General features: G+C 38.3%; 2 protein-coding genes across 2 annotated transcripts; both read right to left on the reverse strand.

The window, feature by feature from the left end:
• Positions 1 to 3,097: 3,097 nt before the first annotated feature.
• LOC116258373 (transcription factor MYB114-like) lies at positions 3,098 to 6,191 on the reverse strand. Its single transcript, XM_031635501.1, has 3 exons — positions 6,011 to 6,191; positions 4,739 to 4,868; positions 3,098 to 3,799 (listed from the first exon to the last, which is right to left on the reverse strand). Exons 1-3 carry the CDS (start codon positions 6,153 to 6,155, stop codon positions 3,343 to 3,345), a joined length of 732 nt encoding a protein of 243 aa, XP_031491361.1. The 5' UTR covers positions 6,156 to 6,191; the 3' UTR covers positions 3,098 to 3,342.
• Positions 6,192 to 11,907: 5,716 nt separating this feature from the next.
• LOC116259602 (transcription factor MYB1-like) lies at positions 11,908 to 14,266 on the reverse strand. Its single transcript, XM_050079365.1, has 3 exons — positions 14,122 to 14,266; positions 12,452 to 12,539; positions 11,908 to 12,364 (listed from the first exon to the last, which is right to left on the reverse strand). The coding sequence occupies exons 1-3, from the start codon at positions 14,264 to 14,266 to the stop codon at positions 11,908 to 11,910; spliced, it is 690 nt and encodes a 229-aa protein (XP_049935322.1).
• Between the last annotated feature and the right edge of the window lie 1,431 nt (positions 14,267 to 15,697).

The following is a 15,697-nucleotide window of genomic DNA, read 5'->3' on the forward strand; positions in this document are numbered from 1 at the left end:
GTCCACCAAAAAAGACTAAAGTTACCTTCTAAAAGGAGGTTTTTTGGTAAAAAAGAAGGACAAATTAGTCTTGTCCACCCAAAAAGACTAAAATTATCCTCTAAAAGGAGGTTTTTTGGTCAAAAGAAAGGGCAAATTAGTCTTAAATGATTGATTTGGATCTGGACTTGGGTTTTGGATCTGAAAGTAGTATTTTGGATTTAATTTGGATCTGAAAGTTGTATTTTGGATTTAATTTGGATCTGAAAGTTGTATTTTGGATTTAATTTGGATCTAAGAGTTGTATTTTGGATTTGAATCTTGTACCTAAATTTGAATTGCGCACTTGGATAAAACATCATAGTCTTTTAGAAAAATTTAGAGTGATTATACGCACATGCTTGGTCTCATACAGTAGCAAACCAGATATTACTTTTCATGTTTGGAAAGACACAAATATTTGAAGGTGATAATGTAAAAACAAAGTTATTTTGCAGGGCCGGCGTGGTTGAATTGCCTTCACCGGACCACGTGGTTCTCCGCTGGTCTCACGGTCGGCCCACTTTTTCACTCATTCTCAATCGATTTAATGCGGCAAATCAGCGTCGGCAGCACATGCAGATGGTGCTCAATCAAAAGACTGGCGTGTGGAGCTGAATTTACCCCAACCATTCAATTAAATGGCTCTCCATTTTTCATAGATTCCTTCCACTTTGGAGCATCACGGTCCTCAAAATTTTTTGAAACACGTGGTTTTATATAATAATAAAAATTTAAAAAAAGAGATAGATTCATTAAAAAATATATAATAATAATAATAATAATAATAATAAAGTGAATTAAACTGAGAAACTATATGTATATACTATAGCCATACCCTTACCAGCAGCACCTCGTTTTAGCTTAAAATTTAGTGATTAAAAAACTTGTTTTGATAATATAGGTTTTTAACACAAACTTAGTGTTTTGATGAAATAGGTTGTTCATTAAAACTTAAATGTATGTTATTCATTAATGTCGTCTAAAATTTGGGGTAAATTGTAGTAGACATATAACATAATTGTGGTGCCGTTTGAAGTTTATGGAATGCGACAGCCGACAAGTACCGTCAGTGCGTGGACTTACTTGCCACACATGGATTTCTTGTTGTCTTATATATATTGACGACAAAGTGCCGTCAGTCTATGGACTTACTTCACACATGCATGAAGCTGGAAGTCGCGATGAATGCAAATGAAGGCGCGGTAAAATCAGATGGAAAGTAAATGAGCGTCAACTCATTCCAAGTACTGCTTCACCTTTTTTCTGTTCTTACTCACCGTTAACGTATTGGTGGTGTCTAAATGTCGCCATCTTAGAACAGACCGACTGAGCATTCAATCGGCTACCTGTCGATTCGAGTTCAGGCTCACATCTGAACATTGGGTGCTGGATGTTGGTAGTAGGATGCCACATAGTTAACTACCAAAAAGCATGTTGGTAGAAACTTTTTTGTGGCGAAGTATTCCAAAATTTTTTTGCTAGTTCCACAAATTTTGTGTTTGGTTTTGCTTAGAGATGTTAACGTATTAGATTGGAATCATATATGCTTTTAACTATATCCATTTTTTTGGACATTCATATATTTAAACTTTTCAAATCTGAATCTGAAATATGATTTCATGATGAGAATCTAATCTGAAATTTTTATATTATATATACCTGAATTCTAAATCAAATTGGGTTGATTTTCAAAATATACAAGCATTAGATATAAGATATTTTTTAAAATAAATCTAATCTAAATTTATATCAAACTCTTATTAGATATTTATGTATATCTGAATCCAATTACATGTTATCTCTTAAATTTGATTTAATTTCTTAATCAGCAAACAGTAATGAAAAGATGACAAGTATCCATGTCTTTCCAATGTGATTAGTTTGACTTTGTATCATAGCCACATAAAAAAGTACTATTTACAAAAATTACATTTAAACATTAAAAAGTGGTCAGCCAAATAAAACGGCAAAAAACATGTTTTACTCGTGTTTTTTTTTTCCTTTTTCCTGATCGTGTTTTCTGCAGTTTCTAGTTACCTTTTTTTTTTTAATTTCCACATTTTATAGTTTTATTTTTAAGATTTTGACCACCTTTCTTTTTCTCACTAAAAGAATAATTGTTTTAAAGTTTACCAATTTTTTTTTCATTTTTTCTATTGAAAACAACTTTATATTTTATATTCCCACAAAACCTCACTATTTAAAACTCAAAACTGATATTTCTGGTTATGCTTTATAATCATCAAAACATTGACAACATTTTTTTGGGGGATGCCCTCAGTTGCCAGAATCAAGACGACAACAAGTACTATTACAAATATATATATATATATATATATATATATATATATAAAGTCCAAGTTTTTTGGGGCTGGCACTCATGTGATATTGTAGGTTATATTGATCGAACGTTCATGGATAGACTTTGGTAAGATGATGGCAGCTGTCCTTTAAGTTTACAGTATTTTTTATGGTTTCATCATTTAGAAGATCAGACAGAAGGTATTTTTGAGCATTTTTACCGTTTTGCCTTTAATGGGAAGCCTATTTTGTGGAGGTAGACTTGCATGACCACTCCTTTAATTTTGGGGTATTTTTGAATTTTTTTTGTAAAAAAAATGTACAGTTTATAATTTTTTATTTTTCTCATAACCCCCTTTGTCATCATAGGAAACATCTTTTGTATTTTGAATGAGGGTATTTTAGTAATTATACACCTCCGTGCCTCTCTTTTTTTTTTTGGTTAAAGGTGTGTGCACATAGCCAGTTTCTTATATTGTGCTGCTTATCAACTTGTACGACAAATCGGGTTGCAGGCAAACTCCTGTGCATGCCAAATTACACACTGAATAATACACACTCAAGGAAAGAAAGTAGGGTTAGCTATTTTCGAAATTGTTTTGTTTTTCATTTTAAAGTTTTAACTTTTGTTGTAACGTTTTTTTATCCTCCTAACAAGCTTGTTTTTCACTTAAATGAAGTTATTTTGGTAATTACAGTGCACAATTTTTTATGAGCACGGGTGTGCACATAACCATCTGTTTTGGGGCATTACATCCGTTTCCAGAGTTTTACCTTTTGGCTTGTCGTATAATCCCACATTTAAGAGTTTGAGACGTACATTGATGAGAAATGTACAAGCTTGAACTTACTTTATCTTGAATAATGTTTCTCATGGGCCTTGTTTGTTTGTGAATTTTTTCTGGGAGTGTAAATAAAAATTGAAAGCAAAGCTGCTTCGAATCTGCCACGCTTGGCGCTTGAGAAACATCAGAGAGACAGAGAGGGAGAGTCTGTCTAAACCAACTTGATAGCAGCTCTTCATGTAAATGGTGATGAACCGTTATCATCCTTCGTCCAATCCCCAAGAAATGAATCACAGAAAAAGTCGTCGAGTTCAGCATCGAGGAACCAATCTCCTCTTCCTCCTCCTAGTGCAAACTCGTCTTCTCCAGGCAGCGATGGCAGACTGGAGCTTGACGGCTCTGCAGCAATTGGTAACTGGTCGGCCATCTTCGCGCCGTCCAGCGGCTGCGAAGAGCTGGGAGGGATGAGCCTTCGCTGGTCCATTGGTGAATACATCTCGCGCAGCAACTCACGCATTCTCATGGATACTCTATGAGCTTGCGGCCTGTAGACGACCGTGCGAGGTGGAGGGGCTGCTGGGAGCTCGGGGGCAGCTGGTTTGGCCGAAACCCTTTTGGCCAAGTAAGAGTTCCAGTAGTTCTTGACGCCATTGGCTGTCCTCCCGGGCATCCTTCCCGCAATCAGTGACCATCTTTGTGTGAAGTTCGAGCGTTATAATTTGTTAGCCACAATAAATGAAACGTTTAAGAAACGTTTAGGTTGTCTTTGATGGCCTCGGTTTTCAAATCTGAAACTGTATAAAAAAGAGTGTTTGAGAGATCCTCAATCTGTTTAAATTGAGCTATTTCAAAATCCCAGCTATATGTTACAAATAAGTATTTAAGGTTCGATAAGAGAGTCCGATCTTAAATTCATGAATCTGAAGACCCGTGAAACAAACACAATTAAAGAAAAATAAGTAGGCTTGGGTGCCGGAATTGAGCGGTGAAGAGATTGGCCGTTCACCATCGTTAATTTTTTTAAAGGAAATGTTACACACGATTACATACAGAATATTCTATGGCAGTGGATGAAGAAAACCAAATTTTTTCAATGTCCAGATTAAATTTTATGCCTTGACAAACTTTCGACTGTTAAGTTTTAAATATTGAATTAAGCCCGACACACATACGACGATTTGTATCTTTTCTCGGTCTTATAATTTTAAACATTTTGTATGTATCGGTATATTTGTTTTAAATTTAGAAGCATCCAGGAAAATGCCACAACGTCCGGACAGCTAGAATTATTTCCTTTGAATTGAGTGGCCTTTTTCTGATAGGGCTGTACATACTTGTTGCTTGTTGTTTTTAAATGTCAAATGTTATGAAAGTATATATATATATATATATATATATATATATAAAGAGAGAGAGAAAAAAGAGTGAGAGAGAAAAGATTATGAGATTCCTCCGGTCACAAGCTGCACATACAAAACGCCGAAAGTTGTCGATGATTATTTTGATAAATAAAAGGCTTTCCAAAATACCGACAAAATCTTTTGGCCAGAAAGCCTTTCATGTGCAGTTTTTCGGAAAGATAGGTGTCGAGACGTAATCTAAAGGATAATCTAAAATGTTAAGAATTTAACCTGTTTCCGAGTAGCAGTTGCATTCTGATTATCAGGTCCTCCTCATCGGTTGAGAACGGACCACGCTTGATGTTTGGACTCAGATAGTTGAGCCACCTCTGCCTGCAACTTCTACGACACCTTTTGAGCCCTGAAATATCAATTCGATCCGTCCAAATTTATGTTAAAAAAATAAATTTATTATGTGTGTTTTTCGCCTCAACTTTTGTATAAACATCCTTTTAGGTGCCACATTTTAATGGGCAATGAGATGGGACAAGTACAGCAAGGGGTGGTTTGTCTCATAAATCAAACCCAACATATTCATGAGACAATAACTAGGTGTTACAGTTGCCAAAGTGTCCCTAAAAGACAGCCAAGACAAGGTTCATAATTAAGCGTCCAACTTCTACTCTGACACTTTTTCTATCAATCGATGGTCAGATGGATATATATATATATATATATATATAAAAGGCTTATCTTGATTGCCAAGTGTTCCATGTCCTACTGCTGCCTAGCTTGATTGATGAAAGTGACATTTGTGTGTGATCTTCGTGTTGTAGTTGTCCAACAATTTTGTACCTGGCATACCCGAAAGCATAAGGGGTCAAGTTTCCACCTCATCATAACGGCTTGTCGTGCGACAAATTATCCAAATTATTCATCGGTTTAGGTTTCATTTTACTTCCAGCGGTTAAAAGGGCAAAGTTTGCATGCTCAAATTCAAGGTGGAGGAAAAAAAGAAAGGAACATTTTTAAGGGCTTTCTTTGGTGCTTGCGGGCAATCGAATTCAATTCTCAGTCTTCTCTCCACATATATGACAAACAAGGAAAGGAAGGTTGCGGTTTCTGCAAATCAAGCCAAAAGTGTACCAAATTATGCTAAAAGTTTTGGGAGATATCCCTTTTTCTTGTCCTTAGAGTGCAGGACTACTTTGGGAGCTAAGCATCATGCACCTGCCGCTTATACTTCAGAAAAACAGCACCCATGGAAATCAAAACCAGTTGCACTACATCTCTCCTGGCCCAAGAAATGAGGCTATGGATGCTTCTATTTTTGTGAGCCTTACGTCACAGGTACTTTGCATAAAAGCCACAAGCCTAAATATTATATAGTAATGTACTTGTAAACATTCTCTTGACATAGGCCGCGAGCTCTATAACCTTTTTCAACTTCAAGTTTTTCAAATCAATCTAGCAAGGCCAAGCGAAAGGAACTCTAGCTGAGCTTATTGTTACAGGAGTGAAGAAGAAGGAAGCTAAAACTAGAGATGGACGATGGGGACTTGCCTGCTCTTTGTGGAACAAGGTGCCACTTTCCCTCCCCATATTTCTCCACGTACTTCCTGAGCAAGCAATCTTCCTCCTTGCTCCATGCACCTCTCCTTGTATCCTTCCTTGCAGCGGCACTACTGCGGACGGCTGCCGAAGCCATTGCCAAGTGCCTCTCTCGTTTTGGCACTTCTCGCTCTGCCTCACTTTAAAGGCAGAAAATTAAGTGGGAGCTTTCACATAAATAGGCAGTGGCCGCATCTCTAGGTTTGCATGTCCCTTTTGAAGTTAACGTCGATATCATGTTAATTTTTGGGCTCCAGAGTATGACCATGTACAGGGTACCCAGTCCGATTCTCAACCTTATTGGTAAGGGGAAAGTCATAGAAAAGAACAACCAAGCGTCGATGTACAATAATTTAGAAGATATCCTAACACTAGACAGCGTGTTCAAGGGAAGAACCCCCATTGGTTAACGTGGATTTGCGAATCCTGACAAGATAAACCATGGGTTTGGATTCATACATAGACGAGGTATGTTTGTGTCTTGTTCGATTATATATGACGCCAGATCAAGATTGAACTAATTCAGAAACCAGAGATGTAAATACTTCACATCAATTACGAATCCGGTTGGATTCCAAAGCACGCATTTGATGCACGAAATGACAAAAGTGAGATTTTTTTTTAGATATATTAAAATAGTGAAAAGTTCTTTTGCTAATTACAAAAGATTTAAAGATCGATGCGCTCTCTGTCCAGCATATATTGTTGTTTCTATGCTTCGTTGGCCCACGCATCCATCAACATCCAATCTCTCTCTAAGTTTTAGTACACTGTGTTCATGGATGCTTCTCTCAACCCGTCAATATTGAATCGATCCAGATATCTATGTCAGAGAAGCCACTTAATGGCCGTGGCGATTATTTCCCAAGCAAATGTTGAGAAAATTTGTGGCTTGCGTGATACCAAAAAACCGGAGGCCAGTACCCCTCATTCTGCCTAAATTTTAGAGCCAGTGGAGGCTTTCAAATTGAGGATGACGCACAATTGAATGGACAAAACGTTCACAGGCCACCCACTTAAGTAATTTAGGTTGCATTTGATGGCCTTAAGATCGGAACAGACCCTTTTATTTCTCAAAAGGTGAATTCAGTTCCGACTAGCATAAGATTGACATGGGACTAGACTTCACTTTCAATTGCAAAATTGCATATCAAATCCAAAGTCGTTTCAGATAATACATATGGACACATCTGAAATATAAGGAAAAATAAAATTTCCAGACCATATCTTAAGTGCCCAAAATCCCAGGTTCATTGGAGCTCTTCATGTGCCAGAATATGTTTAACGACTTGATCAATCGTAAGGAATGTGTTTGGATCTAAGAAACAGCAAATCACGTCATTCCAATCGATGTTGGGTGGCCTGCTAATGAGCCATTGACTCTCTCTCTCTCTCTCTCTCTCTCTATATATATATATATATATATATATATATATATATATATATATATATATATATATATATATATATATATATATATATATATATATATATTATATGATGACTTTAGCTGACTTTAGCTTTTCATACTCACCCAGCCATTTAATTAAAACCGTGCGTTCCAATACTATGAATGATTAAGAAAAAAAAACGATGGTAATTTACGTCATGTACTATTAGTTCATACTTTTAGCTTGTTGATTTGTTCTCAACCATCCATCTCCTTCAAATGAACTTATTGCATTACTAAACAATATTAAGTGAAAAACCAATCTTAAGAGTCTAATTAATAACTATTTTCAAAACACTGGTCCATGAAAACGAAAAAATGCGAGCTCTCAAATTTGAATTGAAAAACATGCAGATCGTAGTGTAATTCATTTTGCAACCAACGACAACAAGCACGCGCAAATGTGAGTTGAAAATAAATTAGTGGCTGACGATACCCTTAATGGCGTCCAAATTAATTAGTTTTAGGCTTAGTGATAAGCATAACAGCCTCTCTCTTGGTTACCGTAAATGGAAGGAATGTGCATATCTGATAAAAGTAAATCTGTTGTTGTGAATTATGAAGGAGACGAAGTTGCCACTACTGAGAGCAAAGGATTAACGTGCATTCTCTAGATGGGGCAAACAGTCGGCAAACATGTAACACATGTTGGCAAGAGAAAGATGGACACTCAGTCTCTGGATAATTAGAGCTAAGGAAATTGGTAAAGGCAGAAATTATCTTGTGACTCTTGGAGCAAGGGGCACAAGCTAAGACGACAATATAAATAAAAAAGGAGACCTCAGTCGCACTATCATCTGGATGTAAGCGGCCACGTAAATCGGACTCCGATTATCTTTATTGTTAGTGTATCAGAGGGAATTCGTCCTTTTTTACTGAAGCAGTCTGTGTTTGATTGCTTATTCCTTTGCTGGTTTCGCCATGGCTGCTTCCAAGAAACCACTCAGACCACTGACAGCTATCCATATCCCTGTAATCTCAATGTCACCAACTCCGTCACCATCAAATTAGATCAAACAAACTTTCTTACGTGGAAGGCCCAGTAATTACGAATTACGTGGGCTCATAGAAAGCTAAGACGTGACAGGTTTCATAGATGGCGGGACCTGGATTTCTGCACAAAAATTGCAGACTGCCAATCAAACAGGAAATCAAACAGGAGCAGATGATGGTCAGGTGAATGCCGACTCCTTGAGGCGGAGAAAATCAAATCCATTACTGAATGCAAGGGTGGATGTAAATAACTGAAAGCATAGTAGAGGAAGCATCACGTCTGGTTGTTGGACTACAAACTTCAAAGGAGGTACAGGGCACACTTATAACTCATTTTGCTCATGAATCACAAGAAAGAAAGTTTCTTCTTATGTAGAAAATCCAACTGTATAGACTTAAAGCATGTTTGAGTACACTTGAATTTACAAAAATACAAGTGATGAGCTTGCCGCAATAGGCAAACCCATCAAATGGAAATTTCAAAGTGGGGAATTCAATGGTCAGCAGCCACTTGAGACACCATGGAATTCAAGCTTGTCCTTATAAATCAAGGACATGAAAATGGAATGGGAGAATAGTTTTGATCATCCATTCCTGGGCTCGGTCCTCTGGTTTCCACCCCCTAACAGTTTCTGTTTCAACACTGAAAAAGTTAGGAACCAAAACAATGTTCTCATCAATGACCCCCTTTATAAACCCTTGAAGATTCCTCACAATCTTTGATACGTGACAAAACATTTGGAGCATTACAATCTACCCTCCTTAAGGCATGGCAGAATAATTTTGACCACTCTATTTATAACAACCCGACCCACTCCGGGGCTCGGGCTCCTGGTTCTCGCCTCCCTAATAGTTTCGGTTCCAAAAAGGTTATGGACCAGAGCAATGTTATCACAATCTTCGATACGAGACTAAACATTTGGAGCACTACAATCTACCCCTCTTAAGGCACACTAAACATTTGGAGCATTACAATCTACCTTCCTTATGGCACACGCGTCCACGCATGTGGGAATCCCGGCTCTGATACCACTATAACAACCCGACTCACTCCCTGGCTTGGGCCCCTGAAAAGGTTAGGAACCAGGACAATCTTCTCATCAATGACCCCCTTTATAAACCCTTAAAAATTCATCGCAATGTTCGATACGGAACTAAACATTTGGAGCATTATACTATTGTCGAGCTAGGCTTAACCATGATATTCCATGCTCATGTTCTACGGAGATTCTTGGTAGATGCCTTAGTGACAGCTGTTTGGCCAAAACATCATCTTCCAAATCAATCTATGCATTTGTCGTTTGAATGAGTATCTGGAAACGACCAGACTATCTTGTTTTGGCACCTTTTTGAGTAGGTGTTCCCCTTATTTAGGAGATCAAGCTCAAATTAAATTTGAACCAGTATTATCCCTTTCATGTGGTTTCCTTGGCTATAGTTCCAAGCGAAAAGGCTATCACAGTTGATTTGGCACTGTTCTCTTATCTGTTAATTTCTTGTCAAGCCTATCAGGTTCCTCGCTTTTCATGTGTCATGATAAAAGCAGAACTTTGTTGCTTCTTCTATATGTAGAAGACATTAGTCTAACTGGTAGCAACTCAATTTATTCAAGAGTTCATCCAAAATCTTAAGTCATGAGTTTGCCATGAAAGACCCTCGTTTTCTACATAGTTTTCTTAGAATGGAGGTTATTTGAACCAAAACGGACTTTTTCTCAACCACAATTAGTATGCAGTTAGTCTCCTTGAACTTAAAAACATGCTTGGCTGCACATGTTCTGTCACTCCGCCGGTCCAAAATCTAAGTGCACCAGTTTCAATTAAGCCTTTTTCAAAATCGCAAATTGTGTGGGCCGGATGTAAGTGTTAACTTCATTAGCCAATATCTGCAGCGGCTTTGAGAAGGCCATTTTGAACTTGTCTTTACATGATATTCATGAAACTATATCTGATGTTTGTTATCTTTTGCCATGCCTTCTGTAGTTCAGATAGGTCTGGATGTCATGATGCCCGGTCTACCGCAGGTTCTTAAACCTTCATGGGATGAAATTGCATCTTATGGAGTGCTAAAAGCAACAAATTTTCGCTGGTTCAACCATCAAAGCATAATAGCATTCAGCAATACCAACGTAGTATAATATTTAACACGGATTTGATATGTTAAAGGATGTTGGACTATATTTTTTTCATCATCCTCTTTTATGTTGTGACAATCTGTCCGCTTTATAAGCCTTCATTCATTAAGCGGGCTTCTAATTCAACGATGAAGCATGCGGAGATCGATTACCATTTGCTGCGAGATAAGTTGGCGCATTAGGCTTACTGACAATTGTATTAATTGTTTCCTTCACCCAAGCAAGTTGTTGATATTTTCACAAAGGTATTATCTAGCAGTTTGACATTTTAAAGCACAAACCTGGACTTTCTGGCCCGCCGCCCAGTTTGATGAAGGATGATAACCACAACAGCTAGCCTTTCCCTTGTTACCGTCAGAAGGAAAGAATGTAGCAAGCTAACAAAGACAAATCTGTTATTGTTTGATGAAGGAGATGGAGACGCTGCTGCGAAGTGTATATCCTACTGTAATAACAACGAGGAAATTATTAACACGCATTCTCTAGATAGTGAGAGGCAAACATTCATGTAACAAAACTTGGCAAGCCGACCTCAGTCGCACATTGATCGTCTCATAGTTGCATTGCTTTTTGCTCGGTGGCCTTTGCACGGAACTACATAAATCAGACTTCTCCTCAGTTTTTATTGTTAGTCACATCATTTGGGAATTAGAGTTGGTCTCTTGAATTAAATGGATGGTTTTTTTTTCTCTTTTTTAAATTTTACAAAGCACTCTAACTTTTGAATGCAAATTGTGTGTGAAAGAGAGAGAAAGAGCCGACACAATGAGAATTCATTAGCTAAAAGTAGTGATGGGCAGTCACGAAGAAAACAAAAAGTCAGCAACAAAAGCAAAGAAACCACGGAAGAAAGAAAGAACATAAAAAAGAGAGAATGAAAAGCTAATATGTGGCTGAGCTCAACGTTAGCTAAGGAGAAGTGCAAGATGCACATTAGCCTTCACTAAATAGCTATTTAATGAAGTTTGTTCATGCAGTTGTATCTATGAACACCACCATTGTTGTTGATGCAGTTGTATCTCTGAACACCATGTTGCTGCACTCCTCTAGATCTGCCACGAGATAAGCCACGATTGCTAGGTATATCGTCAAATCAGGAATGGGAAGGCAAAAAGGGACGGGTGTGAGTTGTAACGACGAAGGTCAACTAGAGAAAATAATATGGCAAAAGATGAAATTAGTTGAATGTGAAAGCCAAATAACATTGGTTGATTAGATGAAGGCAAGGTGGTGGAGATGGTCAAAGGTGAGATCCAACAAGCCAAAAATCCATTAATCTAATGGTGAAGGACCATCGTCATCCTTCAGCCAATCCCAAAAAAATGGATCGCAGAATAAGTCATCAAATTCAGCATCATTAAGAAAGAAATCTCCTCCTGGTGCAAACTCCCCTAGGTCCAGATCTCCATGCAGCGATGGCAGATCGGAGCTTGATAGATTTGGCGCAGGAAATTGTTGTGGCGTCTTCTCAATGTCCAGCGGCTGCGAAGAGCTGGCCGGAGGGTTGAGATTTGGTTCCCTTCGTGGACAGATCTGGCCCAGCAACTCACGCTGTCTCGTGGAGACTCTGTGAGCTTGCGGCCTGTGGACGACGACGCGAGGAGGTGTTGCTGGGATCTCTCTTGTAGCTGTAGGATTGGCCGAAAACGTTTTAGCCAAGTGAGAGTTCCAGTAGTTCTTGACGTCGTTGGCCGTCCTCCCAGGTATTCTTCCAGCAATCAGCTTCCATCTTTTTAGGTGAAACGAGTTTCAATTGCTTAGCCACAATATATAAAAAAAAAAAGGAAACGAAAATATCTAAAGCTATATAACATACATCTTGTTTTTCAGTTTTTTAACACTAAGGTTTATACACTTTGGCCGGCCGGCCGGCGAAACTTGGCCGTCCACCATCTTTCTAAAAACTGTAATCATACGAACAGTTAAAAAAATATTCAAAGAATGGCAGTAAATTAAGAAAAACATGCTTTTCCGATGTCGAGATTAATTTTATCAACTTTGTTTCTCGACAAACTTATGATCGTTGATTTTCAAGTGATTATAGAAACCTATGTAAACATGAGATTTTATATATATAATCCTTCTTTTTTGGGGTTAAACCTTATGCTTTTGTATGTATCCGTATAATCATATCTGTTGATTAAAACTAAAATGCATAACGCGAACAAAAGTCTAAACGGCAGGACGGCAGGCTAGATTTCCTGATACCTTATAATAAGTCGAAGTCTCCGTCCATTTAGTTTGGCGTTTTTAAATCATTTTTTGGATGCTTTTGGTGAGAAAGCGCCTATAATATTGATCGCTTTTGGTGTAGTACAGTTTCGCAACACAGTGAGATCTCATTATCTTCTAAGCCTTAGATATTAACCTGTTTCCCAATAGCCGATGCATTCTGATGATAAGGTCCACTTCATCGGTTGAAAAAAGACCGCGCTTGATGTTTGGACTCAGGTAGTTCAGCCATCTGAGCCTGCAGCTCTTTCGACACCTTTTCAGGCCTGAAATATCAAGTAACGCACACGACCGTTCAGTAGCTACCCAAGTCTTTAATCATCTACATACCAAAGATATATATGAAAAAGATCAACATAACCTTGTTTGCGCCATAGAGACAGAGTCGGAGTCATATATGGGCTAGTCGCCCACACCAGGTTTTTTTTTTTGTTTTTTAATTAATATCTTTAAATATTTGTTCTTTGGCTTCCTTCATAAAATTGTAGTGACTCTGCCACTGAGAGGAGGAAACCACTCATTCGTTCCTTCTGGAATTTCATAATAGAAACCACATGCTTCAAGACCACTTGATGACAGAATATATCGCGAGAGTCACTCGATGTCGAAAACAAGTTGCCACAAAAAGACGAAACTCAATAAATTTGTAGCCAATTATTGTTGGTTTGTCGTTTTTACACAGAAATTAAGAAGAACGAATCAGTTCACTACATTGGTCGCTATTGAAATCAGAATCATGATCGCCCGTCTTTAATTTCCTCTTCTCATAAATTGCCGGCGCTGGCTGCCAAGGCCAGTCACGCATATAAACCCGTCGAGTGCAGCAATGCCACTTCTCAGTGCGCCAAGAGAGTAGAACGTTCAGGACACTCACCTGGGTAATCAGGTTCTTCTCTTTAACAAAAAAAAAAACATTTAAAAGGAAATTTTCAAAATACCCCGATCCCACCTTCTTTGTCTGGTGGTGCATGCAACTCATTCTCTTTGTTAAGTGATTGAGTGCTCTTCCCCTTGCATGAGGACGACAACAAAATGAGAAAACAGGTCACGCTGCCTTTTCCAATCGATCCCATTTTGGTTAGAAATCCTTCCAACTTCAAGGTTCAAAATTAACGATCATTAATCCAGCGTACCCAAGTGAAATTAAGGAGCTTGTTGGCAGTCGTCCGCTTTCAACCCCTTGGGCTTGATTAGCTACTAGGGGAAAAGAAAGCAAATTGGTTAAAGATTGAGTATACACGACCGGGGACTTGCCTGATCTGTGGGGAACAAGGTGCCAGTTCCCCTCCCCATACGTCTCCACGCAGTTTCTGAGCAAGCTATCTTCCTCCTTGCTCCATGCACCTCTCCTTATGCCTGCACCTTCAGCGGCACTACTGCCGACGGCTACCGGAGACATTGCCAAGCGCCTCTGATCTTGTTCTGGCACTTCTTTCTATGCAGCAAACTAGGGTTACATGCATGAACATATATATAGACATTTCCTTCACCTTATCGTTGATTGCCTGGTCCGGACGAAAAGTGATAGTGGGATCTGCGGCCTTGTTGGTGGATACTACTTGGTCGGTATTAATACCACAAGTTGGATATGCATTCAATTCTCACAGGCAAGCGCCAGAGCTGAGGACCCGAAATCGAAGTGAGACGACAGTGGATTGTTCACTACTTGCCGCCATGGAAATTGATTATTAGCGTCGCAGGGGCTAAGGTTCATCTCTTTTCGCTATCGAAGGAAGGGATGATGAAGCAAAAGCTGCGGTGGGTTCCCAAGTGAGATAAACCTGTACCGTGGTTATTGGTTGTGCAGTTAGTTCTCATCAATAGATTGTCCAATCATTGAGCAGAAGTTTTTGCTAAGTCAAACTTAAGGGGCACTCGTATCTAAAAACTAATGAAGTATTTATGGTTGGATGAAACCAAATATGTGGACTGGTGTACTTGGAAAACTGTGCGGTGGTTACATGTTCACTTTGGGTGCTTAATTACAAATTATAGCATGATTTTTCATATGCAGTATTGTTAACTATAAACCAAAAAAAACTGTTTGTAAGGATAACATTGAAAATAAAAACAGATAAAAAACCTACGGAAAACACTTTTTTTAATAAATTACCACCATTCCCTCCTTTACTGTGGTGGTGTGCCTGGCGCACATAACTTGTTCACTTAATTACTGTCAGCAACTTACCTCTAGAAACGTTGAGGGCGTGTTCGTCGCTCGAGATTTCACGAAAAAAGGGAGATCAAATTTCAAGTATCTAAGTTCCATTGTGGTTCGATCAACCCAGGGACCAAATTTCTGACCATTAGGAGCATTTTATGAATTTTCCTCCCACATTGTCCTAAATATTTTGAACAGAGAAACTATTTTTCATAAGAGAAACTGAATTATAGTTTCAAAATTTAAATGAGATAACATTATGAGCAAGACAAAAAAACAAAGATGTTATTTTTCTTCTTAAATGGGTATATTAGTCATAATGATATACATATATGGACCGATTTATCAAATTCTCAAATCTTTTTTTATAGTTTCATTTTATGTCCCTACAAAAAGTTTTTTTTTTGTATATATCATGAGTATTTTTGTCAGCATGTGTAACCAGCTTCGCCTATTCATCCATAGGGATTGAAAATCACATCATCATCGCACATTCGCTCTCTCTCTCTCTCTCTCTCTCTCTCTCTCTCTCTCTCTCTCTAAAGTGCAAATTTGAGTTTTAGTAGTACATTGCATTCATGCATCCCTTCTCCACTGAACTCTCCGTTGAACTGTGGCCAGAGATGACATTCAATGCGCACATGATGATTCTATTGAATTGATTCAATT

Source organism: Nymphaea colorata, chromosome 8 (assembly GCF_008831285.2).
Source record: "Nymphaea colorata isolate Beijing-Zhang1983 chromosome 8, ASM883128v2, whole genome shotgun sequence".
In the NCBI taxonomy this organism is placed as follows: Eukaryota; Viridiplantae; Streptophyta; class Magnoliopsida; order Nymphaeales; family Nymphaeaceae; genus Nymphaea; species Nymphaea colorata.

Coding starts and splice junctions, on each gene's coding strand:
- LOC116258373 (XM_031635501.1), bottom strand. CDS start 6,155: ATGGCTTCGGCAGCCGTCCGCAGTAGTGCCGCTGCAAGGAAGGATACA. Junction 4,869..6,010: donor CCTTGTTCCACAAAGAGCAG/GCAAGTCCCCAT, acceptor TTGATATTTCAG/GGCTCAAAAGGTGTCGTAGA. Junction 3,800..4,738: donor CAACTGCTACTCGGAAACAG/GTTAAATTCTTA, acceptor CTTCACACAAAG/ATGGTCACTGATTGCGGGAA.
- LOC116259602 (XM_050079365.1), bottom strand. CDS start 14,266: ATGTCTCCGGTAGCCGTCGGCAGTAGTGCCGCTGAAGGTGCAGGCATA. Junction 12,540..14,121: donor CCTTGTTCCCCACAGATCAG/GCAAGTCCCCGG, acceptor GTATGATTACAG/TTTTTAGAAAGATGGTGGAC. Junction 12,365..12,451: donor AAAAAACTGAAAAACAAGAT/GTATGTTATATA, acceptor TCACCTAAAAAG/ATGGAAGCTGATTGCTGGAA.